This window comes from Maylandia zebra, linkage group LG18, assembly GCF_041146795.1.
Source record: "Maylandia zebra isolate NMK-2024a linkage group LG18, Mzebra_GT3a, whole genome shotgun sequence".
Classification (NCBI taxonomy): domain Eukaryota; kingdom Metazoa; phylum Chordata; class Actinopteri; order Cichliformes; family Cichlidae; genus Maylandia; species Maylandia zebra.
This window is the reverse complement of record NC_135184.1, coordinates 18840273-18864593: the sequence shown is the minus strand read 5'-3', so window position 1 is coordinate 18864593 and position 24321 is coordinate 18840273. Positions and strand designations below refer to the sequence as shown.

At 42.1% G+C, this 24321-nt stretch overlaps 1 protein-coding gene and 2 non-coding genes across 9 annotated transcripts; all 3 read left to right on the top strand.

Moving 5' to 3' along the window:
* Positions 1-635: 635 nt before the first annotated feature.
* On the top strand, positions 636-23026 carry eif4g1a (eukaryotic translation initiation factor 4 gamma, 1a). 7 transcript variants are annotated; one of them, XM_076876975.1, is made up of 33 exons: positions 636-1084; positions 2756-2878; positions 2977-3063; positions 3256-3288; positions 4191-4211; positions 4521-4691; positions 6237-6336; positions 7219-7329; positions 8200-8351; positions 8566-8655; positions 9445-9514; positions 9604-10506; positions 10603-10691; positions 10804-10993; positions 11385-11518; positions 13460-13579; positions 13954-14322; positions 14533-14679; positions 14767-15003; positions 15214-15318; positions 16191-16469; positions 16553-16670; positions 16760-16859; positions 17191-17489; positions 17596-17717; positions 17811-17983; positions 18082-18207; positions 18489-18570; positions 18700-18798; positions 19133-19276; positions 19391-19472; positions 19708-19848; positions 21531-23026. In XM_076876975.1, exons 2-33 carry the CDS (start codon positions 2804-2806, stop codon positions 21710-21712), a joined length of 5151 nt encoding a protein of 1716 aa, XP_076733090.1. In that variant the 5' UTR covers positions 636-1084; positions 2756-2803; the 3' UTR covers positions 21713-23026. The 7 variants fall into 7 exon arrangements, with proteins under 7 accessions (XP_076733090.1, XP_076733092.1, XP_076733089.1 ...); XM_076876977.1 differs by having other exon boundaries at positions 2752-2878; positions 8200-8348; XM_076876974.1 differs by having other exon boundaries at positions 2752-2878.
* LOC111501340 (small nucleolar RNA SNORD66) lies at positions 14364-14441 on the top strand. The gene has a single exon (XR_002721477.1). It is a non-coding gene; the product is annotated as a small nucleolar RNA SNORD66 (small nucleolar RNA).
* On the top strand, positions 15051-15125 carry LOC111501341 (small nucleolar RNA SNORD66). Its single transcript, XR_002721478.1, has one exon. It is a non-coding gene; the product is annotated as a small nucleolar RNA SNORD66 (small nucleolar RNA).
* Positions 23027-24321: the final 1295 nt, after the last annotated feature.

Genomic DNA, 24321 nt, shown 5'->3' with positions numbered 1-24321 from the left:
TTTAGCCAGTGGTGAAGGGACTGATCCATTGATCTACCATGCAATACCACCTGGAAAGCATTCCATTGGCATCGCCTTCATTTTCAAGCAGGACAGTGATTCTAGAGACAATGGGAATGGTATATACTCTATTTGCATGAATGCTTGCACATATTTCATACATATATCTATATATATATACACACACATATATATATATATGAGAAATGGCTTGAGACTTTTGCTCAGTACTGTACTATATTCCCTTACTACTGCTTTGTTAAACAACTCAAAATTAATATCAGATACATTAGTAATTATTTCATGGTATTAAACAGATTAACATTAAATAAATAGAAATGATCAGATTCCCAATCAAACATGATGCAGTAAAATAAAGTTAAGCTAACTTCATTATCTTCTGCAACAAGAGGCTAATCACAGTCTACTCAGCAACATCATGTCCCAGCTGTGATGGAAATGTAAGTACTCAAATGCGCTTTTTTAAAACACCGTAAAAGAATTAAAGATATCAGCTTAGTGTTGTTCCAGATAATGGCTCACTTTGAATACGGAGGCCTCGGTTGATCAAAGGAGTCAAGCTCCTGCATCACATGACCAAGGAAATTGCATCAAATTTTAATTTCCCCGGAAGTTACCCATGCGACTCGGAGGCGTACCGGCTTCGCACAGGAGAAACATCGCACTATGGCCTCTCTCTGAGCCGCATCACACGATACTTGTGTATATACCTAACCGGCAATCCATCACCATCGACGCCTTGATCATGGACCTGCGGTCCAGAGGCTTTTCTTGGGGCCATCGGAGTTGTCAATAGTATTCCCGAAGGACTATATTATTTGATTTTGAGCACTGTCACTTTTGCACGCCTGGGGGTTTAAACCGAACTGACAGTTTAGCACTCTCCCCCATCTGCCGGTTAGCTAGCTAGCTCGCTAAGTCATTAGCCAAGAAGGGCATCATTTTTCTGTTGGAGTTAAAGGACAAGGAAACAGCAGCACCACCGCTTTCATTAACAGAAGACTGAGCCGAGGCTGATTCCCCGAGTTCCTACCTTGCAACACAGTAACTGTTATAATTCCTGGTAAGAAGAAACCCGGCGGTATGCTAGTTCCCCGAGCGGGGCTGCATTTTTGTGAAAGGCACACGGGCTGAGCAGGCCCTGACCGTCCACACACACCAGCAGAGCTAGCAGGCTAATCCTCCCCTGGGTCCCGGTAAAACTACTTTATCTTAGTGTTTTCCGTCAGTTCAGTATTTTTTTTATTTAGAGCTGACGCTAACCTAAAGTTACCTAAATTAACAGCGTTGGCTGTTTTGGTTTGGTTATCTCGGTGGGCTTCGTGGGAAAGCTATGGCTAACCCTAACCTAACGCTTTTTCGGTTCTCGGTTAAAAAAATAATGAAATGAAATCAATATTTACTGCGATCTGGATCGATTTCTTTAGTTTGTCTTGAATCTAAAGTCGGTGCCCTCAGTGCCAAAATATTAGGCCACGTTAACCATGAACATCAGGTACACGGTGTCGCCGGGCCTGTAACACCCCGCTAACCGCTAGCCAATGTTAACCAACAATAGCATGACTGTAACTTAACCTAATCGCTGTCGCGTGTTGCAACATTATTGACAAAGCTAACTACTTCACTGTTCCCGGCCTTTGAGTATAAATGTGTATTCTTATAATCAGCACAGTAAAACTGTTTGACCGGGCTCTGTGTACATTAAGGTTAAATGCGGACTCAGCCACGTAGCGTAACTAAGTAAAATGTCTGTGATGGTGGGACACGTAACATTAGCCGGCTGTGGGCTAACGATCCAGCCAACCTCGCCGGGGCATTTCTGATTCGTTAGCAGGCCATAAAAAATGTTTTACGGTAAATGTCAGCTAATACAAGACCGTTTACATTTATTCGTGAATCATAAGCCCGTTAGCCATCGCTTCTGGCGCGCCATATGGAAGCATTGAAGCCCTGTCAAAAAGAAGCATGGCACCAGCTAGCATCTGACGATAGTCACTGTGTCAGCAGGTGGATGGTGTATGACACGTCTCCTGCTATTACGGCAGTTTATATTTTTTAAAAGCAATTCTATCATTTTTTTGTTTTTTAGTTTCAACCCCCCGCAGCCGTCATTTACTCATGGGAAAACGGCAGTCAGTATTGAGTTTTGTATGGTTTATTTGCACAAACGGGAGGGAGGGGGGGCTTAGCTTCTGTTCACACAGTAAATGAACTTTGACCTGAGGTATCCATTTTCTTAGATTCACTTAAAAACAGCGTGCGTGTGAGCTTTAATAACTGACGAATTAGCATTGGTGTCTAAGGCAGGAATTTATTTGAAAGTAATTTGAACCCTTATCTACTCAACCTAAGCTTTGAATGGAAGATAAAACACATAATTGTGTTACCAGCTGATTTAATCAAGGATGGAGGAGGGAAAGACACTAATTGCATCCTCATATGAGCTCTGTAAAAATGCAAGGGAACGAGATTGGGGAGGTGGTGGTGTTATCACAGGCGAAACTGCAGGCCACACCCTGGCTGCTTGGTTAGATGTTGCTACACTAAAGGTTCAACATGTCTCCTTACAGTGATCTTTAGTATCCAACCTCAATGGCTGTAATTAGTATTTTTAACAAAGACCTGGAATACCAGTGCCTGCTAGCAAATGTTAAAAAATCACATTTCAGCTCAAAGTAATTTCATGTTCTTCTCATTTTGACATTATTTCTTGCTCGTCTTTCCCCCCAGGAAGGCTGGCACCACATCGCCACCCTAATGCAGTACCATAAAAGAACGTGAAATGAACAAACCACCACAGCCTATAGCGGGACCCACTTCTGTCCCCAATCCTGCCCCTTCCCCTGGATTGACACAGGTGAGACCCACTAACATAGTTTGTTTATTTATTTTGGTAGTTTAGAGTTTAGTAACCTTTTCCCCCCTCTCCCTCCTCTTCTGTTCTCTCCTATTAAGGCTGCCTACGGCCCTGGACAGCCAACTTCTCTTGTTTTTGCAACCCCTCCACCTCCACAAATGAACTCTGCACCACAGCCAAGACAGGTATTGTTCACAGCATGCTTTCTGTTGTTGATATGGTTGAAAACCCCTTTCTTTCTTGCTCTTTCACAACAGTTTCTGACATAGCTTCTTCTGCTGTAAGGCTTTGCCTCGACTTGTGTGTTATAACCGCTATTTGCCGTCCTTGTCCTTGAATGTGAATCTTGACTTCTTTCCTCTCTTCTGCTGTCCTAGTTTGCTACTGGGCCCCGTACTTTACATCAACAGGTACTAACACCCCTTACTTTTCCTCACATCCCCTCTGTCTCCTTAGTGTAATGCATGCTTTCAGATACAAATTGGGAAAGAAGATAAGATGAGTGTTTAGATCTGCCCTTCTAAACATCCATTTAGATTAGTTTACTTTAAAAAAAACATTCAAATCCAAATGAGCTCTTTTGCAACATTAAATTATTATTCAAGCCCTTAGATTGTGTAATCAACATTATGTAACTTTAATGCAAGTTACGTTTTGCAAGTGAGTCTATGATGTAAATTAAAAACAGCTGAAAATTCAACTCTACGCAGTTTTCTTTTCCAGTGTCCCCCAAAGTTCTTTCCTTTTTCCTCAGTCCTTGTTTTCCCCTTTCATCTTAATTTAGTACCAAGTCAGCATATCTTGCATCAGATCGTTTTTTATTTAAATACCTGGTTTGTAGACATGAATTGTATTATTGTGAAAATTTTGAGAAATGAAAGCATTTCTGATACGGTCTAAATTGTGCAGCAGGCTGTCATTTGAAAACAGCCCACGTCTCGCCACTGTTTTGCATTGATCACCACATTTGTCCTAATCCCACAGTGATAAAGGGCCTTGTTGCCACCAGATATTAAAATGAATTAAACTGCATGTGCCTGCAGCCCTTAATGTGATTCTTTAACCTACCAGAAGTAGGGCCCTGCAGGACTAGAAGGGGATCGTGTTTCTATAATGATCTGTCCAGAATCGATTGCATGTGCGTCTGTAGTTGTTTGAGCGTACCCATCATGACTGCGAGGCACACTGCTACCTCTCATACTCCTCCCTTCTTCCTGCAAATTCAAACATCCCCCTCATTGTGTCCGGTCCTCATTTTCACCTTAATCTTACTCCCTTTCTTGCTCTTTGCTCATGTGTTGCGCGGCTGAAGGGTGGATACAGAGCATTACAGGTAACAGCTTTTCTCTTCGTCCCTCCCCTGTTAACTTGTGCTAACTTCATTGTGGCAGGAAGTCATGACTTTCAGGATAATTTAAACTCCCAAGTTACCCAGAATTGAATTTAGTGTGCACATGTGCAGTTGCTGTGAGTGCGTAGATTCCAGGTGAAGGGTATCGGCGTGTGCGTAACTCGAAGCAAACGCACAGAAAAATGTAAAAGCAAGAATTAGGAATACCGTTGTTATGAAATGCACAGGCAGAACCAGAAGTTTGCTGCTGATATGATGCAGTCTTCATCTTTTTGTTTTTGTTCTTTTAAGAGCTACTATCAGAACCGACCCACCATGGCCACCAGTGCTCCAAGGGTACCGGGAAATAGTGGCCCTCGAGCTGTTGCACCAGCTCATGTCTACCCACCCGGCTCACAAATGATGATGATATCCCAACCTTTTGCTGGCTCTCCTCAAGGCTACTTCATTCCCTCTGGACAGGTTAGTGCACACACGAGCTCTACTCTGCAGCCAGCCCAAGTAATCAATACATACTTATCATAACAGTTGCAATCACTTTTTAACACTTTTATTTGGATAACATTACCTTCTGAATGAATTGAATTTAATAGTAACATGTTGAGCTTATTGCTCTTCATTATTGTTTGTATGTTTAATGTTGGAAGGTTGCAGTATTCTTCATGTCAGTTTGGTGTCTTTAGTGTCAGATTTCATTTTAAACTTGAATTCAGTTTTATTTATTTAGCACCAAATCCCAACAGCAGTCATCTCAAGGCACTTTATATTGTAGAGTTATCCGGCAACAATGGAGAGAAAAGTCCAACAATCAAATGACCCTCTTGTTGACAGCAGAAAGGAAAAACTCCCTTTTAACAGGAAAAAACCTCTGTCGCAATCAGGCTCGGGGAGGGGCGGCCATGTGCCGTGACCAGTTGGGGGTGGTGGGAGGAAAACAGGACAAAAGACACTCTGTGCAAGAGAGCCAGAGATTAAGAATAACTAATGATTAAATGCATAGTGGTGTATAAACACACAAAGCCCTCTTTCACTAGTACGTACTCGGATCGACTGTTTTTAGGGTTCTCCATTAGGTGGCGCTACCAGGTACTTTTTTAGTACCTGGTACTCGGCTGGGGTTCCAAAATGCTCTCCGTTGATCCGAAAATGTGATGTCAATAGACTGCATGCCACTGTTTGACTGGTCAATAGTGTCACTGTAAGTCATGAGAGCATCTCCTTCACAAAAATCAAAATGGCCACTTTTGTAACCCGGCAACAAGGATATACCTTCACCTTGATGTCCTCCATTGTTGTGTTGTTTGTGTCGGGTACAAATAACGCTGTAGGCCCTTCGACCACGTTGATATAACGACCCTATGCACATTAGGTGGTACTCAGGTGTAATGGAAAACGACTGAAACCAAGCCGAGTCGTGCCAAGTACTTACTAGTTGAAAAAGCGCTAATAGTGAAGAACAAACACTCAGTGCTTTAGGAGTCCTTCTGATGGCTCATCCAAAGTGTCTTCTAAAGAGTTTCATTATACCCACCTTCCAGTCCTTAGCAGCCACACCCAAAACTGAAGGTGACATCACAGCCGATTCTGCAGGTTGTTCACCTCACAATTTAAACGTATTTATTTATTTTGTCATAATCTCCCACTGCTGCTGCCATCACAGCTGAGTTGAGAACACTGTATATAATTGTGTTGGTTTTTACTGTTTTAATGATAACCTTACAAAAGCTCAGAGATTCACAAATTGTACAGACGACATGTAGTAACACGAGACTTTTGTAAAAAAAAAAAATCCAAAACTTGGCAGTTTCTTTGCTTTCGGTTTTGACTTCTCCTGTACCAGCGCTAGTGTGGAAATTCGTCTGAAGCTTGTGATCCTATGTGAGGACGGGAGAGACGCAGTTTGGAAACCTGTTACGATGAGCTACATTAATATTTGAAAGTCCTCTTAATAGAGGTTTTTGGAGTGAGGATCTCAAAACTTAATTGTTGTTTGTCTTGTTTCTACAGTACCGAGCTCCATACATGCCTCCTACCCAGCAGTATCCCGTGACCAGCGGCACAGCAAACTTCTATACTGGAACTAGCCCTGCTGAATACCCTCCTTATGGTAAGGGTTTTTAACCCCAAGACTCACAACAACCAAGCCGAACCACAAACGCGTTCAGTTTAAACACAGAACTTAATGGAGAAGTTCTAACCCGTATTTAAAACCACATCCACATGCAGAATTCCTCATCTGTGAAGTATTCCTGAATGTGGGGTGGTTTTGCTTGGCTGATTGGGTTGTTTTCTTGTTTCTATTTTTTCTGTGATGGGGGTTAATTGTCTTTGTTGCTGTAGTATGTCTGTCTCTGTGTGTGTGTTTCTTTTTCTTCGTTTTTTTTTAATATGCCTTTGAGTCCAAACACTGCTGTATGTGCATGTAGTTGGGCTTAATTCTGCTTTGGCCTGTGTTCATTTTCTGCACCTTACGCTGCCTTGTAGGTTCCATGAAATGGCTTTGAAACCGCAGTTTTCTCCTTTTTTGCATGTCTACATACAGCAGCAGAAGCGTTGTGTGGGAGCTAACGTTGCCAGAAACCCTATTTAAATATGAATGAACTGCACTTTTTAAGCAGGAAACGCAACTGCTACAAAAACTGATTTGCTTTAGTACATTTGTACTAATGCACAGATATTTTATATATACGACGTATAGATAAGTGGGGGTTTGTTGGCTCAGTTAAAACCCCCATTGTATTTACTTATAAAGACCCTTGTGTGATGGTAGTGCACTTCAAAATTTGTACTATTTGAAACTAAATATATGCCAAGAGCACAAGGTAAGTGTACAGTAGAGACATTGTTCATTTCATGGGACCTTCTTAACACCCTGCTTCCTCTGGATCCTCTCATTAACACATTCTGCATCTGTCTCTTCCTGCCCTCTCCTTCTTTCCTCCCTCTCCCGTCCCTCACTCCCTTCCTCTCCTTTGCTGCGTTGGTTCAGAGCCCTCTCTTGCCGCGAGGGAGAGGCGGGGTGGCGGGGGGAGAGGAGGCGGGCGAGAGAACGGCCGTCTCTCTCTCCACGGTGCGCCTCTCGCCTCCCAGCGCTACCCCGGTGAGTAGTGTGTGTGCTTTTGTGGTGGTCAGCAGGCTTCTGTGGCACTTCCTGTCTCTAACCGTGTCTTCCTGTCTCTGATTTCGTACGTGTAGGCCACGTACACACGACGATGGATGTTATTTAAATGTAGTTGTAGCAAATACAGAGAAAAACTTTAACTGAAACTTTTAGCTTGTAGCCTAGTGATGCCTCTGTGGTGATGACAGCTTATGGCTTTTTTTCCCTCTCCATTTGTTTCTTGTTTAAGAAGCTAAATAAATGGAATTTTGCATACAAAGCGTCAAAAACCAACTTCCGTTTGAAGTAATTTTCTGTACAGCAATACTACTTGTAAATGTTTAAATTTGGCTGGATGCTGAATCGGTGGCTCCAGCTTCTGGTGCCAGCCCATTAAATTGCTTTAAAAAGTCTGGACAGATGTGAATGTAAAGAGCAAATGGCAGTTATGCCTCCTTACACAACTGAATGTAAAGTGGGCTGTTTGAATTCATCACGTATTGTAGACAGAAGTAGTAAAGTTTTGTGTAGTAGTCAAATTCAGCCATCATTAATTCATAGACTTTGTTGTTAACTTAATATATAATGTGGATCAAAAACATAAAAAATAAGCCCACAAATTAGCCTTTAAGTACACGTTTATATCTGAAACCACACTTTGTGTACACGTACAAATGTTTGCTATTGCACCTTTACATTTTTTCACCCCAACATTTATCAGCAATGGTAGAAAAAAAAATCTCAATCAAATGAAACAAGTACATACAGATTTTTATTTTAGTTTGAACTCTTGAAAACTCTTGTTTATTCTGAGTTGTTTTTATGATTTATTTTGTAATTTCTATTCTTTGTTTCATTTCAACTTTACAGCTGGAGCATACTATCCAACTCCGCCTCAGTATCCCCCATCTGTCCAGCCTTCAACGGTCATGCTGTCCACCCAGCAACAGCTACAAGTCCCGCCTCCTCAGCAAGCCCCTGCACAGTCACAAGGCCTAATGAAGAGAGAACGCAGACCGGTAGTATGTCCCAACAAAAGCACAGCACACCTCTTGAATGAGGTCAAAAATGTTGAATGGAGAGACACTGTATTGTGTGTTCAATGTGGAACTTTCCCTTTTAACCTGAAAACAACAATAGTATTTGTCATGATGGGGGTCAGCAGCTGTAGATCAGTAGTGGCAGGATGGTTGCACATTGTTTGTATTTTAATGTCATTTGCCTTTTCTCTAATAGATAACAATACGAGACCCCAACCAGGGTGGACGCGATATCACGCACGAGATCCTGTCGGGTGTAATGTCCTCCACCACACCGACACCACAGGTAAGACTTTACTTTGAAGTGACTGAGTTAAATAGAGTAATGATGGTGTTGTACATTTGTCTTTTATCAGAAATCTAAAGTATAGTTGGCTATCTTGTACTGACATGTGGTACTCTGTGTTTAAAGTAATACAGTAAAGCTCAGAACTTCATTATGTTTTTCTCATGTTCATTTTGTCTTCACTTCACTTCACTATTTGCTTTAGAACAAAGTAATTTTTTTTCAATGTGAAGCCAACGTTTTGCTTTATATAGACAAAACAATGGTAAGTTATAAAAAGACAACAAAAGAAGATGTTGTTAGGTGAGGATTGCTCTCACTTTTTTATTTTTATTTTTATTTCCTCTTACTTTAAAAAGGAATGAATATGAATTTATCTGTACATAAAGGCACCGTTGTGGATTTTTTTTTTTCTCTTTTTTTTGTCTTCATGGTACTTTCTAATAGTCAGCACAGCTGAGGTCAGTTTCACTAAGCAAACTATGCTGAGTCTAAGCAAATGCAAACAAAAATGCACTGATGCGTTGAGCTATTGCCAAAGTTGAAAATTGCTAGTTGGAGGGGAAACGGGCAACACAAACGAATCACTTTTTAAAAGAGTTGAGTGACACTGCAGCCTTCAAAGAAACAGGTCTGAATCAATACCACCACAGACAATATCCACCAAATGTGAGGAGAAAAAAAACTTGTAACAAACTGCACCAAATGTGTTGATGCTCATTGTTAAAAGCCCGTCTAGTGGGTTTTCTATTTTATTTATTAAAGGCCGCTATTGCTTTGTGATTGCAGGCACCGGATGCAAGTTCTGCACAGGTCAATGGGGAAATTGCCCAGCCTGTGATTGCACAGACGAGAAGAGGTGAGAATATTTTCTTAAGTTTGACTCTGTGAAAAAGAAATGACTAAATTTTTTTCTCGTCATTTATTGTCACGTCTCTCGCTGTCCAGATGATAACACAGAGCGTCCTACTAGTGCTGAAACCCCTCCTTCTCTTGCTGCGGCAAACGCTGAGCCTGTGTTGGAGAGCAAACAGGAAGTGGACAGCCAAATAGTGCTGCCTACTGAGTTAGCTGCACAATCTGTAGCCCCCGTAGCTACTACTGAGGTGCCATCCACACTGATAAAGGACCAGCAGTCTCCTCCTTCCCTTCCTCCAGGAGCAACGTTGACCACTACTCCTGCTGAGGCAGTAAATAAAGTTGGCACTACCGTTTCTGATACAGTAGATGCTCCTCATGCAACCTCACAGTCTTCAGAAGCACCAGAAGCCCCTGTGAAAATAGAGGAACTACCGGCTGCTCCAGCTCAAGCTGAGAAGGGTCCAGAAAAGGAAGAAGCAAAAACAGAGGAAGTGAAGAAGGTGGAAAAAGAAGAGCAGGTGGCCACCACAAAGTTGGAGCCTGCAGCTGAGGCTGCAGCAGCAGGTTCTTCCAATCTTGAAGAAGAAAGAAAGAATAAAGAAGAAATGGCTACAAAAACGGCAACTGAAGTCTCCCAGCCTCCCCCACCTGCACGGGAGCCTGCTGGTCCACAGACCCAGAACGCCGTTCTGCGCTCTACCCCCGAACCTGAATCCACACAAGTTGAGGCAGCAGAGCCTGTTCTCCCCAACGGCCTTCCTCAGGAGACCGAAGAACTGCCCAAGGATAATGCAATTTCAGACACTACGCCCCACAAACAGCCAGACGCTTCTCAATCTCAGGAATCCACACCTATGGCTAAAACGGCAACAGCAGCCCAGGAGGTGAAAGAGGAGGCTGAAGAGAGGGAGGAGGAGGAAGAGTGCAAGAAGAAAAGTGAGGATACCCCTCCTGCGTCTGTTAGCTGCCCAGAAGAATCTACTATGCAAGGTACAGTTAATCCCCCCCCTTGCTTCTCAGGCTGTCACATGCCTAATCTTGTTTTATCTGAATTTTAATGTCATCACTTTGTCTTTCCTTTTGAAGCTGCTACACATGTGCAAAGGAAGAAAAAGAACATGAAAGAGTTTAACAAGAAGGAGGCCATTGGGAATCTCCTGGATGCCTTCACAGAGGTTTGTGTTAAATCAGACGACAGTCCAAAGAGCTCTTAAACTGGGTGTCCATCTTTTACTCTCAATAAACAACAGATTCTTAGAAAACTTGATCTTTTCTTTCTTTTTGCAGGAACAGGGTGCCAAGCCTGCCTCTGAACCCATGCCCACTCAGGCCAACCCTCCAGCTCCAGCACCAGCTGAACTTCCTGTCGAAGTGGCAGATGAGACCTGGGAGCAAAAAGAGGACAAGCAGAATGCAGAACCTGACAAGTCTAAAGCCACACCTGAGCCAACTGAGCAGAAATACCAGTACAAACAAGGTACGCTTTGAAAGCTTAAAAGGCTAAAAAAAAATCTTTAAATGTTTTAATCTTTTCCCTAAAGCTAAACTGATAAAACTCTGTACATACTTTGGTCTTAGGGCAAATATAATTTATTTCAGCATAAAATTTTAAGTCTGTTTTTTCCTTGTGCCTGCATTTATATGCTGGAAGGATGAGGCCTTGTTTGATTTAAGCACAGTGTGAAAATCTCTTTATGGTGATTTTAGTTTCTCTCATAGTTTTGCTCATGTGCCGTCATCGTTTTATTATTTTAGTTTCAAAGAATCTGCACTGACAGAGTGGATTATCACAGCCATCTTTCAGCTGTGCCTTTACTGTAGTGTGCCTTTAATCATGTGCCTTTGCATATTTCCTGTACGTTGTGCAGAAGAATGGAAGCCGATAAACCCGGAGGACAAGAAGCGGTACGACAGGGAGTTCCTCCTGGGCTGCCAGTTCATCAGCGCCAGTATGCACAAGCCTGAGGGCCTGCCTATCATCAGTGATGTGGTGCTGGATAAGGTAGGTGATGTTGAGCTTTGTGTAAAAGAACGCAGAAACGATACAAATTGAGTTGAAGAATATGGCAGTTGTTTTTTTTACCCCTCATCTGTAAATTTTGACCTCACATCATGAAGCGCACCACAATCTTTGAGGCGCTTCAGCCAGTCGTGCAACTCCCGATTTTTGTAACCCGATGCGTTGTCCCGGGCCGTCACAGCTTTGTTAAAGGCTGACGGGGTATTGTTGTCACTAGAGATGGCACGATACCACTTTTTTATGTCCGATACCGATATCATAAATTTGGATATCTGCCGATACCGATATGAATCCGATATAGTGTGTTTCAACAAAACAGTTTTTTTTTAAATATCTTGCTGCATTTTGTATAAGTTCATACTCAAGTTTAAAACAACAACTACACTAAAGCTATTCTGTTATACCTGTATGCAAAAAAAAATATTTCATACTTCAGCAATACTGATCAATCTAATAAACTTAAACCTACACCATCCTCCCTATTCTGGTATTTTAAAGAGTACTTAGCATAAATATTAAGCAACCTAACTAATAGAGTTCCAACTCCCAGCAACAACAAAAATAAATAAATAAAAAATAGGGAACCACCCCTCACGCTCCACCTCATGATGCTTAATCGACGTAATCAACCTTAATTTGATGCAGTGTGAAAAAAAAATGCACAGAAATCAATTATTTTTCAATATATTAAAATATTAAATAGATTCAACATCTTTCTTCAACAAAGTTGCAGACTGCACAGATGGTACCTTCCCAAAGGAAAAAGTACTATAGCTTACTAGGGTATATATATTAGACTTAATAGTTACTATATACAGTAATTGACTTCTATTCATTTTACATCAAATTAAAACTTTGGGTGTCAGATAATTATTTATTAAAAGCTAGACATTTTAAATGAGAATAAGAAAGAAAAGTATGTCTTTCTGCTCCCCTTTTCCCTGTTAATGCCCTATCGGCCCCCCTGGCTAAACTTTGCTAGATCCGCCCCTACACAGTTACCAGCCATCAACTACGTAGAAAAAGATCCTGGAGTAGAAAGTAATATTAAATACATTCTAACAACAGCTGATCAAGCTTAAACGTGCTGCTGTTGTTTAGCCGCTGGTTTCCTCTTTCTGGTGCAAAGTGGGCCAAAAACAAACCAGAGACACGGACTCCCGACAGAAAAGCCGATCAGCTGATCGTTAAGCAGTTTCATGATTGAAGTAGCAGCAGGAGAGGCAGTCGCTCCATATATCGTTTGTTAAGCTTAACGCAGGAATGCTTTACAAACATTCAGAGATGGACTTACACACTTGCTTTACTTCTCTCGGGGATAACTTTGTCGGAGATGAAATGCCGGGTTGCTAGCGAAGCTCCACATGCTATCCAGACCACGACAGGTCCCGCATGCGGCAGCCGCTCTATCACGTGATGCATACTGCTAACGTTCTGAGGCGAGTTACGGCGCGTTGCAAGTTTTGCGAGGTGCTTTCGTGATATTTAATGGATCGGATTACATTTTTTATTTTTCTCCGATATCCGATCCAGTAATTTAGGTCAGTATCGGACCGATACCGATACGTAATATCGGATCGGTCCATCTCTAGTTGTCACCACACAGAGCGAGCGAGTGGGCGGGTGTAAATGCGATAATGAGGCGATGTAGGATTTTGAAATTCACATCAGTAGGTGCATCTGCTAAAAATCTCCAAGTTTGAATTTCAGTGACCTTGTCCTAAAGTTCAAGGTCAGAGGTGAAGTTTCCTGAAAATCTTGTGAATGCAAAAACTCGAGAACAAAGTCAGGATTTTCAAACTGATACCATATGTTGATCTACTAGGAGGCTGAGGGGTAGTGCTGCCGACTGCCAGTATTTTAAACTTTGTGTGAAAACACGGGTGATTTTTCCTTTATTTATTTTTGCCTCTTTAATTGCAGGTGAACAAGACTCCACTACGACCTGCTGACCCATCTCGCCTGATGAACACTGGTCCTGATTTTACTCCCTCATATTTAGGGAACCTTGGGAGCAGATCAGTGGGAGGACCTCGTGGCCCGGTTAGCTAATTTTACAGTTTTTAAAAGACACTTTAAGCATTAACTTGCATTATAGTTAATAGGTTTACCAATTGTGTCGTCAGCACACCGTTTTTATACTTTTGCACTTGAGACGTGATGCCCTGAAGTAAAACGATCTCCCTCTGTGCCTGTCTTCCTACAACGTGCTGGAGTACTTGTCTGATGTTTTTTGAGATAAAGAGATGTATTATGAGCTGACATGACACAAAAGTGCAATGAATGCCAGCAGTTGTGATGTTACGTTTGGCAGACAAGCTGTTTGCAAAGGCAGCGATCTCTAACGTAAACTTTTTGTTTAGTGAAGTTTTTTCCTACTAGCTTTTTAAAATATTTACGCGTTTCTCTCCATTTAGCCATCCGGGCCCCGTCGCTCTCAAACCAAAAAAATTATCACCAGCATGTCGCTAAATGACGACGTGCAGCTCAGCAAGGCTGAGAAGGCCTGGAAGCCCTCTGTGAAAAAGGTCACTCGTGGCCGTGTTGATGAGCCTGAAGAGGAAGACCCAGAACAGGCCAAGACTCGAGAGCTGTTCAAGCGTCTGCGGAGCATCCTCAACAAGCTTACGCCACAGAAGTTTCAGGAGCTGATGAAACAAGTGACAGAGCTGACGATAGACACTGAGGAGAGGCTGAAGGGAGCCATCGACCTCATCTTTGAGAAGGCCATCTCAGAGCCCAACTTCTCTGTGGCCTACGCCAACATGTGCCGCTGCCTTATGGGGGTGAGTCTAGTGAAGGTTGGATGTTGTGCTTTGATCACATGCTCTAGTGATGACTTCTTTTTAGTGCCACGTGTCTGGGCCACTGAACTTTTTGTGATGGTATTGAGGAACTGAAGGAGCATACTCTCAGCTACATATTTGTTAAATGCAGTTGAATAGGAAAACATGCGTTAAAACCCCCTGGTGACATTGAATGTTGTCTTCCACCAGCTGAAAGTCCCCACTTCAGACAAGCCAGGAGTTTTTGTGAACTTCCGCAAACTGCTGCTCAACCGCTGCCAGAAAGAGTTTGAGAAGGACCAGGATGATGATGAGATCTTTGAGAAAAAGCAAAAGGAATTGGAGGCTGCCAAAGACGTAAGAACTGTCAAAACCACCGTTCAGATTTAGAGTAAACTTGTCATATGACTCATACACTAAGAACAAACTTGTATCCGCCTGCAGGGTGAGGAGCGTGAGCGCTTCAGGGTGGAGCTGGAGGAGGCCAGAGATAAAGCTCGACGCCGCTCACTGGGCAACATAAAGTTCATTGGTGAACTGTTTAAGCTTAAGATGCTGACAGAGCCAATCATGCACGACTGTGTCGTGAAACTACTTAAGAATCATGATGAGGAGTCTCTCGAGTGTCTCTGCAGACTGCTGTCGACTATTGGTAAAGACCTGGACTTTGAGAAGGCAAAGGTAAGTAAAGCATGGACTAACACCGCTATATGTACACGTTAAGATGTCTCCTGTGATGACCTTGTTTTTGTGCCACGTGTCTGGGCCACTGATCATTAGTGATGGGTTGAGGAACTGAGGAGGCAGTTCTCGATGTATCATTAGGTACACACAGTTTGTCATTTGGTACCTGTACCTCATAAAATTCACTCTTTTCTGTGTCCCCGACAGCCTCGCATGGATCAGTATTTTAATCAGATGGACAAGATCATTAAAGAGAGAAAGACTTCATCAAGAATCCGCTTCATGCTGCAAGATGTTTTGGACCTCAGAAGGGTAACTGTTAAATCATATTCAACATTTTAGAGCAATAAAGAACTGATAGCCAGCATTTATCATGACTTGACTTAGTAGTGTATGTATCTCAGTGTTTATATACAGTACAGTCTGAAGGGTTTTGTTTTGTTTTTTTACAAGGCTATCTACATAGCAGAGACCACACTCTCAAACTTGTGGTGCGCACCCAGTTGTTTTGTTCTATAAGCAGTGCTAAAATAAGACAGTGAGTACTCGGTTCAGAAAATGGCGTCAAGGGTTACTGCTGGTAGGTTTCAAAGGGGTAAAGGGTTAGTTTGAAAAAACTTTTTTTTTTTTTTTTTCTGTCCATGAGAACGGCATCATCAGGCATAGATTTGCCAGCAAGCAGACCCCTGACTTTTATTTTGAAAGTTTACGGTGTTCACGTTGCAAATCACCTAGGTCCAGTTCTTTCCTTCTCATATTTCCTTACCTGCTGGATATCAAGCCATGTCACTGGTGTGGTGGTTCTTGATAACATTCAGCTGCTTGCCCTTTCAGTATCTCATCTCCAACATCTTGGCCTGCAGTTGGCAATGACAATTTTTGTTCCGCTCTAGAGATTTGCTGTGAACAGGAGGAACACTGGAAAGCGGTTTATGTTGATCATACTGAAGCTGCAGAATAGAACAAGGATTTCATTTTTTCCCCTTTTTCTTTTATGTCACAAAGGGCTTAAAAATGAAAATCTTTGACGCACGTAAAACTGTGTTATTCAGGGTGGATATGCTTTCTGTCTCAGGTTCTCCTATCAGAACATTTGTACTATTACAAATGTAATCCAAAACACAGACAGGAAACACCCCAGAGTGGCTCACGGGTGTTAATTGTCTTCTGTCTCTGATCCACAGAATAACTGGGTGCCTCGTAGAGGAGACCAGGGTCCTAAGACAATTGATCAGATTCACAAGGAAGCAGAGATGGAGGAGCACAGGGAACAGATGAAAGTCCAGCAGCAGCTCATGACCAAGAAGGAAAGCAGAGACAGGTTCACGGGAAACATGGGCAGCCGAGGCCCTCACACACCAGGAGGTGGCCGGACCAGCCAGCCTCAGGATGAGGGGTGGAACACAGTCCCCATCTCCAAGAACAGACCCATTGACACCACCCGCCTAAGCAAGATCACAAAGGTAACGTCCGAAAATTCATGTGAAGGCTTGAGCTCTTTCTCAGGCCTCTTGAGAATGAATATAACTTTTTTGTTTCCCTGTAGCCTGGTGCTATGGATTTCAACAACCAGCTGTTGGCTCCGGGTGGCAAAGGCATGTGGGGCAGCTGGGGAAAAGGCAGCAGCGGAGGAACTGGAGCTAAACCAGCGAGTGGAGACCAGGGTAAGACCTTCAGCTTTCTTCTAAAGCACAGCATTGCTTAGTGGCTGTTTGTGGTTTGGCTCTTAATCTATTCATTTCCATCTTTCTAGACTCTGGGCGTCCGGGTACCAGCACTCTCAACCGCTTCTCTGCCCTACAGTCTGGGTCATTGATGTCTGCAACAGACTCTGATCGCAGAGTTCCTCAAAGGTACTCAGAAGCACCAAATATTTTCTCATTAATTGGTCTGCTTCTGCTTTAGTTGAGTACTTGATTCACAAATTTTAGTTTATCACTTGTCATAGGCACTCTTATTTTTTACTTTATGTTTATGTCACATTTTTCAAAACACATTTTACTGGCATCTAGTTGTGAGGTTGCAGATGGCGACCACTTGAATACTAATCTTCCTCCATCTGGCCTCCCCTTTGTATACAAGAGCCTACTGCGGTCTCAAAAAATACAAAAATTTTAGTGGTACATGATTACAAATTGATTGAGTGTGTTAAAATGACCTCTTTGTGTCTCCTTTTACCATTAGGTCGAGTTCGAGCCGCGAACGTGGGAGCAACAGGGACAGGAGCGACCGCAACAGGGATCGATTTGACAGATTTGATCGCAGCGAAGGACGGGAAGCGAACCAAGTCACCAAGAGAAGCTTCAGCAGAGAGTCGCAAGAGCGCGGCGGGAGGGGAGGAGATGGCAGGTCTTCAACTGAATCTGTGCGCCGCGTCGCCAGCATGACAGACAGTCGGGACAGAGGAAGCAGGGATCGGGGAAGCAGAGACCGAGGAAGCAGAGATAGAGGAAGTCGGGACAAGGGTAGTGACTTCGTCCCAGGTATGAAATAAAGAATTAAAAAGAGTTGAATAGAGAAAGATGTGGTTTAAAGAAAAGGACATAAAGAACAATGAGCTTCAAGTTGTATTTTTACCTTTTTCTTCAGTTAAGCGTGAGAGCGCTCCCACTCCTCCTCCATCTCTCCCTAAACCTGCCTTGACTGAAGAGGAAGTGGAGAAGAAGTCGCATGCGATCATTGAAGAATACCTCCACATCAATGATGTCAAGGTGCAGACTTGCCTCTAACAATCAGAGTTGTACTTCCATGTTTAAAAGTGAACCGTGTTAACAGCATTGCTTTGTGTCACTCTGGTGCTGTAGGAGGCATTGCAGTGTGTGGTGGAGCTCAACAGCACATCACTGCTGTACGTGTTCGTGCGGAACGGCTTGGAGTCGACGCTTGAACGAAGCACCATCGCTCGGGAACACATGGGCCTGTTGCTGCACCAGCTTATAAAGGCAGGGACTTTGCCCACGCAGCAGTACTACAAAGGGTAAGCGTGTAACAGGAAGAACGCCGCCTGGTTTCAACTAAAATCTACCCTCGATGGATGTTCTCGAGCAGATGGAACTAAAGCCGATTCTTTTGCAGGCTACTAGAGATTCTGGAGGTAGCAGAAGACATGGCCATAGATATACCTCACATCTGGCTCTACCTGGCTGAGCTTATTACTCCTATGCTCCACGAGGGAGGCATCCCTATGGGACAGCTGTTCAGGTGAGAGCTTAATGTCAGCGGTCACATTTCAAATAAGTGAAAGCAAACTCGAATACTTTGACTTTAGAATATAGTCTGATGGAAATGGACGTTTTTAAACTGTAAATAGTGTTGGAATCATTTTCCAGAGATTCTTTTGTTGACGGTGTTTCTCGGAAATAAAGATTTTAAGCTAAATTTAAAACTAGGTCACTTATTTCCAGCTTTAAAATGAGATAAACTGAATTATAATCCAGCTCTAAGAAAAATGGGAGCTTAATTCAGTGCATCTGTGTCTTCAGGGAGATCTCAAAGCCTCTTGTGCCTCTGGGGAAGGCCAGCGTGCTGCTGGTACAGATCCTCAAGTTGCTTTGTAAAGAAAAGGTAACCGAACACACTCGTTTTATTACCTTGTGTTGCACATGTTTTTTGGTTTTGGTTAAAAAAAAGAGAGAAAGAAAAAGAAATAAAAGCCACAGATATTTGATTATCTGGCCCTTTTCTCCCCTTAAGACCCCCAATAAGGTCGGGGCTTTGTGGACAGAGGCTGGGCTAAATTGGAACGACTTCTTGCCCAAAGATGAAGACGTCAACAAGTTTGTCACCGATCAGGTACGTGCAACACGTTCAGGTTTTAGACGATAAAACACTTGTCTGCACTTTTGGAGTTTTGTTTAGTGGTCTAAAAATGTTAGGATACGTTTAAAGCAGCTATAATTGGTCTATTTTGTAACAACAAAGCTTAAAATGGTAACGAGAAAGCAGCACATCCTGCACAGCACCAAAGACAAACACAGCTGGAGTCTACCTGGTGGGCAGAGATGAAAGCAAGAGAGATTTTTGCTTGTGGGGATTTACGATTAGAAACAAGTTACTCCGTGTCTTCAGGCTTTTTTCTTTTTCTTTTTTTTCTTTTTTTTTTTACACATTTAATTGTGTATTTCAGAAAGTGGAGTTCACCGTGGGAGAGGAGATGGAGCCCAAAGAGGCCAGTAAGAAGAAGGTCCTCAGCGGAGAGGAGATCAGCAAACAGCTGGACAGACTCCTCCAGGACAAGGCCAACAATCAACGCATCAGAGACTGGATCGAGGTGTGTGTGAGGCAGTACAGAGTGTTTTCAGACCTGAACATTTTGTGCGTGCTCTTATTTCCCAGTGTTGTTCATGTTCCCCCTCTCCAACTGCATTTTGTTTCCTATTTTCAGGCTAACTTGGACGAGCAGCAGACTGCTTCGAACCAGTTTGTACGAGCATTGATGACATCAGTGTGCCAGTCTGCTATCATATGTAAGTATGACTAATACACCACGAGCTGCCTCTATTTCTGTGTGTGTGTCTATGATTTAGTCTTTTTTCTTTTCACAACGACCCAAGCTCAAATTCTGAAGTATGGAAAATATAGTTGTTGTTTTGTTTTTTTTTTAAAATAAATTAAAACGGATTTATTTTATAGTAAATTTTAATAGCGCTTACTTTTAAAAATCACACTTTCTGGTTTAAAAACTTGTTCACTTCGTTTCAGGTGACAACCCGTACAAGGTGGATGCACAGCAGATCGGCCAGAGAGCCTCTCTGCTGCAGAGATACCTGTACGACGAGCAGAAAGAGCTGCAGGCCCTGTACGCCCTCCAGGCTCTGATGGTGCACATGGAGCAGCCTGCTCGTGAGTTTCCCCACTTACAGTGAACTGTAATACTGCCGAACATACAAATCTGATTGGTTCACTTATAAATATTTAGATACTGAAGCATCTGTTAAATCCAGGCGTCAAAGTCGCCAATGATTCAAAGTGTCATTTTAATGTGGTTTCCTCAGCTGTTGCGTCTTTTTGGCAACATAAGCAAATGATCCCAAATTTCATGAAAGTCAGTGGAGACGAAACTGAACTCAAGGCTTACTGTAATGCGGTGATACTGGTTTCAGTCGTGCAGCTGGGCTGATTATAAGGTTGGGGGAACTTAAAGAAGTCACATGGATGAGTGATGTGATGCACCTCCCACTGATAATGTCGCTCAGCTTTCTGAGATTTCTTTTTTGTTTAACCTGGATTCTTGATCGTGCATCGAGACACAGCAGGAAGATACCATAAATCGGTTCAGATAATGGCACAAGATGGCAAATTTATTGGCCTTTGTAAATTATTAGTGATAAATGTTCTCTGGATGAGTCTCGCTCCCTCCAAGTCTGTCTTTGAATTATTTCAGAGAAGTTTTTTTTTTTTTTTAAATGTTACTAAAGTCCAGTAAGCTTGTTTAAAGAGCACAAATCAAGCAGAAATCTTTCCTGTGAGCTTGTTTCAAATTCAGCTGACAGTAGCTGTCGCTCAGAGTAATCGAGCAGGGACATGTAACGAAATCAGCTGTTTGCTGGAAATTCAATGCTTCGGTTCTTTATGTTGCTGTCTATTTTAAAAAGCCTTCACGTCACTGTAAGCAGTCTTGTTGGCATATACAAAGTTCATGTTTCCCCAAAGAAAGGAAAAAACTTAAAGTCAGTTTTTAAGCGAAAACTACAAAATCAACTGTTACAAAGTATCTTTATAGATTTGCGTTATTGTATCTACTTTCTAATCAATCCAGTCCTTGTTGACCACTTGAAATAATTTTTATAGATCAGCAATGTTATGTTGTCATTTTTGCTTCCCAGATCATTCTTTAAAAATATGTTTTTAATGTTTGCGAGACTTTTTACCTGGATAAATAAAGGATCTGTAAAATTCCCTTTGCCAGACACGGATTGCAGCTTCTTAGATGTTTAATGTTTACCTCTATGTGCTGTTGGGTGCAGCTTTTGGGGGGGGGGGGGTTAAAAACAAAAAACAGCTGCTGCTCTAAAGTAATGTGTAATTGGTTATGTGATGATCACAGGCATTAAAAAATGGACCTTGTTGGTTTGTCTGAAACGCAGCTCCTTATCAGAAAAGATCTGCCTGTATTTCCAGGTTGTTTTTGTTCAGGGTGAAAACAGATAAAATCATCATGTGTACAGCAGCTGTGTATTCAGGGTATCAAGATTTAAAGATGAGACTGAAGGTTTTTGTAGTGTTGCTGCTGGAGGGCCTGAGTCATTTTCCCTGAACACAGAAATGGAAGTGGTCTATTTTGGAGGAAAACACATTCTTGGGGTGATTTTTTTTTTTAAATTTATTTTTTAAAGTGTTATGAACTGGATTGGAGGGTTGAAACAGAAAAGCCTAATCACTAAAAGAAACGTGTTAATTAGGATTTGACCTACTGATTAGCTCTTTATAGCTTTTCAAGTGTCCCTGACTCAATGCAAACAGAAACAATTTTAAAATGGAGCTGTTAATAAAGCTTCTATAATGCTCTAATTTTGTCTCTGCAGACCTGCTGCGGATGTTCTTCGACGCCTTGTATGATGAGGACGTCATTAAAGAGGAGGCCTTCTACGAATGGGAAACCAGCAAAGACCCGGCAGAGCAGACAGGCAAAGGCGTGGCCTTGAAGTCGGTCACCGGCTTCTTCACCTGGCTCCGCGAGGCCGAAGAGGAATCTGACAAGGAGTAAAATACTGAACTAAAAGCTGCCGCCAGAGCTCTGCAGGCGACCACGGAGAGTCATGGACAGTATTGCCAGAGAGGCAGACTCGAATCAGTCCTCAATGAGGATAAATCTTTATTGTGTTCCTTTTTTTTCTTCTTTTTTTGGAGGGATGGACTCTGAAAAACAATCATTTCTTTTCTACCTTCCCTCTCCTGCTTCCTCATTATTTCTCCACCTGCTTGTCACAGCAAGTGTCCTCATCAAAGCAAACTTGAAAATGCAGGTTTCAGCAGGATTACTCATTAGCGAGGTGTGAAGTATCCCACATCACTACGAAACTTTCTATGTCAAAGTAAAGCAAACCAACTGGCTGCTCTTTCACCCCTCTAGACGATTCTAATGACAAACAACCTTTCTGATCTACAAGAGGAAACAGCAGGGCGTGAAGTGTAGCGGGCGGGTGGGTTAGTGGAGGGGGGTTTATCAACATGCCATAACATTTGTTCAGTCCCGACACGGCTCTTATGTCCTTGTCCTTTTCCGGAGTGTGCAGCATGACTGAAGTGTGTTCCTATTAACGATCCAGTGGACAAAACGTTACAGTGTACATGAACTAATCTTAATTTGACGGAGTTTTTAAAGCAAAGGTTGTCTATTTTCTCTCCTTTCCTATCATGATAAACTAGCAGAGGACAGAAACACAGAGGGCTGATGTTGACCTTTGACCTTGACTACTAGGGGGTGGTCTTAATGCTTCCTCTTTAAAGCCATTCTCTCCCATCCCTCAGTAGTGAACCACACTGACTGACTCTTCATCTTTTACCTCTTCTGTACTTAAACCTGAGCTGTTGTAGAGGACACTTAACGACCCAATCACCGTTAAAACTTGAAATCTACAGAAAATTGACTTGATAAAATATATAAAGTTTAAAAAAAAAAAAAAAAAGACACAGAAATGATCCGAAAGCCTTTTCTACTTTAAGTGGAAACTAGTTTCAGGATTTCAGGAGCGTTCTGTAAATATATAATAATAATAATAATAATAATAATGATGATGATAATAAACTTTTTCAGTTTTATTTTTCAGAAACAAATTGCTGATGTAATTGCAGTGTCTCCTTATCCAGCAGAAACCGCAGTTGTCCGGATGCAGAGAGGTGCTTTAGATAATCCATTGATTATTAGTTTTATTTGAATTTTGTAAATATTTTCTTTCCTTTTTTTTTTTTTTCTTTTTTTTCCGCTTTCGTTATTTAAAAAAAAAATTATTGCTTCTTTTGCATCGGAAACTGGAAAGGTAATGGAACATTGCAAATAAAGGACTTATTAAGTTGCTGAGCCGAGTTTTGGTTTTTGCCTCTGATGATGATTTTACGTTGAACTAAGGCCACTCTCATCTGAAACCAGACCAGTTTATTTTCAGTTTGTATTTTTGTTTTTGTCACGTGTAAGTTAACACAGGGTCAATGTGTGTGACAGCAAAACGTGTTTGATGAGATGAAAAACGAGTCCCTCCACTGTGGTTTTACTGATCCATATTGCAATCAGTTTCTAGTTTTGAAGATTTGTCCATGCAGACCTACAAATATGGGAAAAGTGCCTTAGTACCAACTGAGAATGACTTCAACACCACAGTCTGAGTATTGTTACTGACCGTGTTCATCCTTAGATGACCACAGTGTACCCGTCGTCCGGTCAGGGCAAGTGGCTTTATTGTCATTCCAACCATGTGCAGTACACAGTGAAACAGGACAACGGTCCTCCAAGACCATGGTGCGACGTATAACAGACAATAAACACAGGACTACATAATAAAGTGCAGGTGTGCAAAAGCTGCAAAAAACCAAAAACGGTCCAACACCAGACAGAACAGAATGAAGCAGAAACAACGGTGCAACAGAAAAGTGTGATGGCTGGTTCCAGTAGAACCACGCACAAAGCTCATATCATCACAAACTGGCTTTGTGAATGTGACGATGAGCTCGCTGTACTCAGTCACCAGATCTCAATCCAAAAGAGTACCCTTGGGATGTGGTGGATCTGGAGATTTGCATCATGGATCTGCAGCACCTCTGTGATGCCAGCATGTCAGTGCTAACCGAAATCAATGAGGAATGTTTCCAGCACTTTGAATCTGTGCCAATGTATATTTTAAAATATACATTTCCTGACTTAAACCCCGATGTTACAAATTGATTTTCAGAGTAACAGATGATGCACTTTTATTTTAAAGTGTCAATCTACATAAACTATAAGAAGATATCGGGTTATATGTCGTTGTGACTATTGTCGAGGCCTTGTCCAAATCAGGATATGATGCCATATAAACACATTGTAAATGAATTATAATGCAAATGAATGGACCTTTTATTAAATGTTTAGAGAGTTCACTGTCGGAGGTTGCACGGTTTTGACCTTTAACCTCGAATCACGGTTTTAATGTTTTTCTTTTGCTCTTTTTTTTTAAAAGTCTGATTTGTTCATCTTGTCGCTCACAAAACTGGACAAATAAGGTCAAACTCGTGACGGAAACCCGTTTTTTGGAACGATCACCCCCTTTTTTATTTTTACTGCAGTAAGTAAATTTCAACACATCCGTCCTGCGTGCGTACTGCTGGTGCCTTAGACGAAAG

What these genes read in the sequence shown, in the direction of transcription:
- eif4g1a (XM_076876975.1), top strand. Translation starts at nt 2,804, where the DNA reads ATGAACAAACCACCACAGCCTATAGCGGGACCCACTTCTGTCCCCAAT. An exon ending in CTTCCCCTGGATTGACACAG is followed by an intron (nt 2,879 to 2,976) that starts GTGAGACCCACT and finishes TCTCCTATTAAG; the next exon opens with GCTGCCTACGGCCCTGGACA. An exon ending in TGGGAGGACCTCGTGGCCCG is followed by an intron (nt 13,580 to 13,953) that starts GTTAGCTAATTT and finishes CTCTCCATTTAG; the next exon opens with CCATCCGGGCCCCGTCGCTC.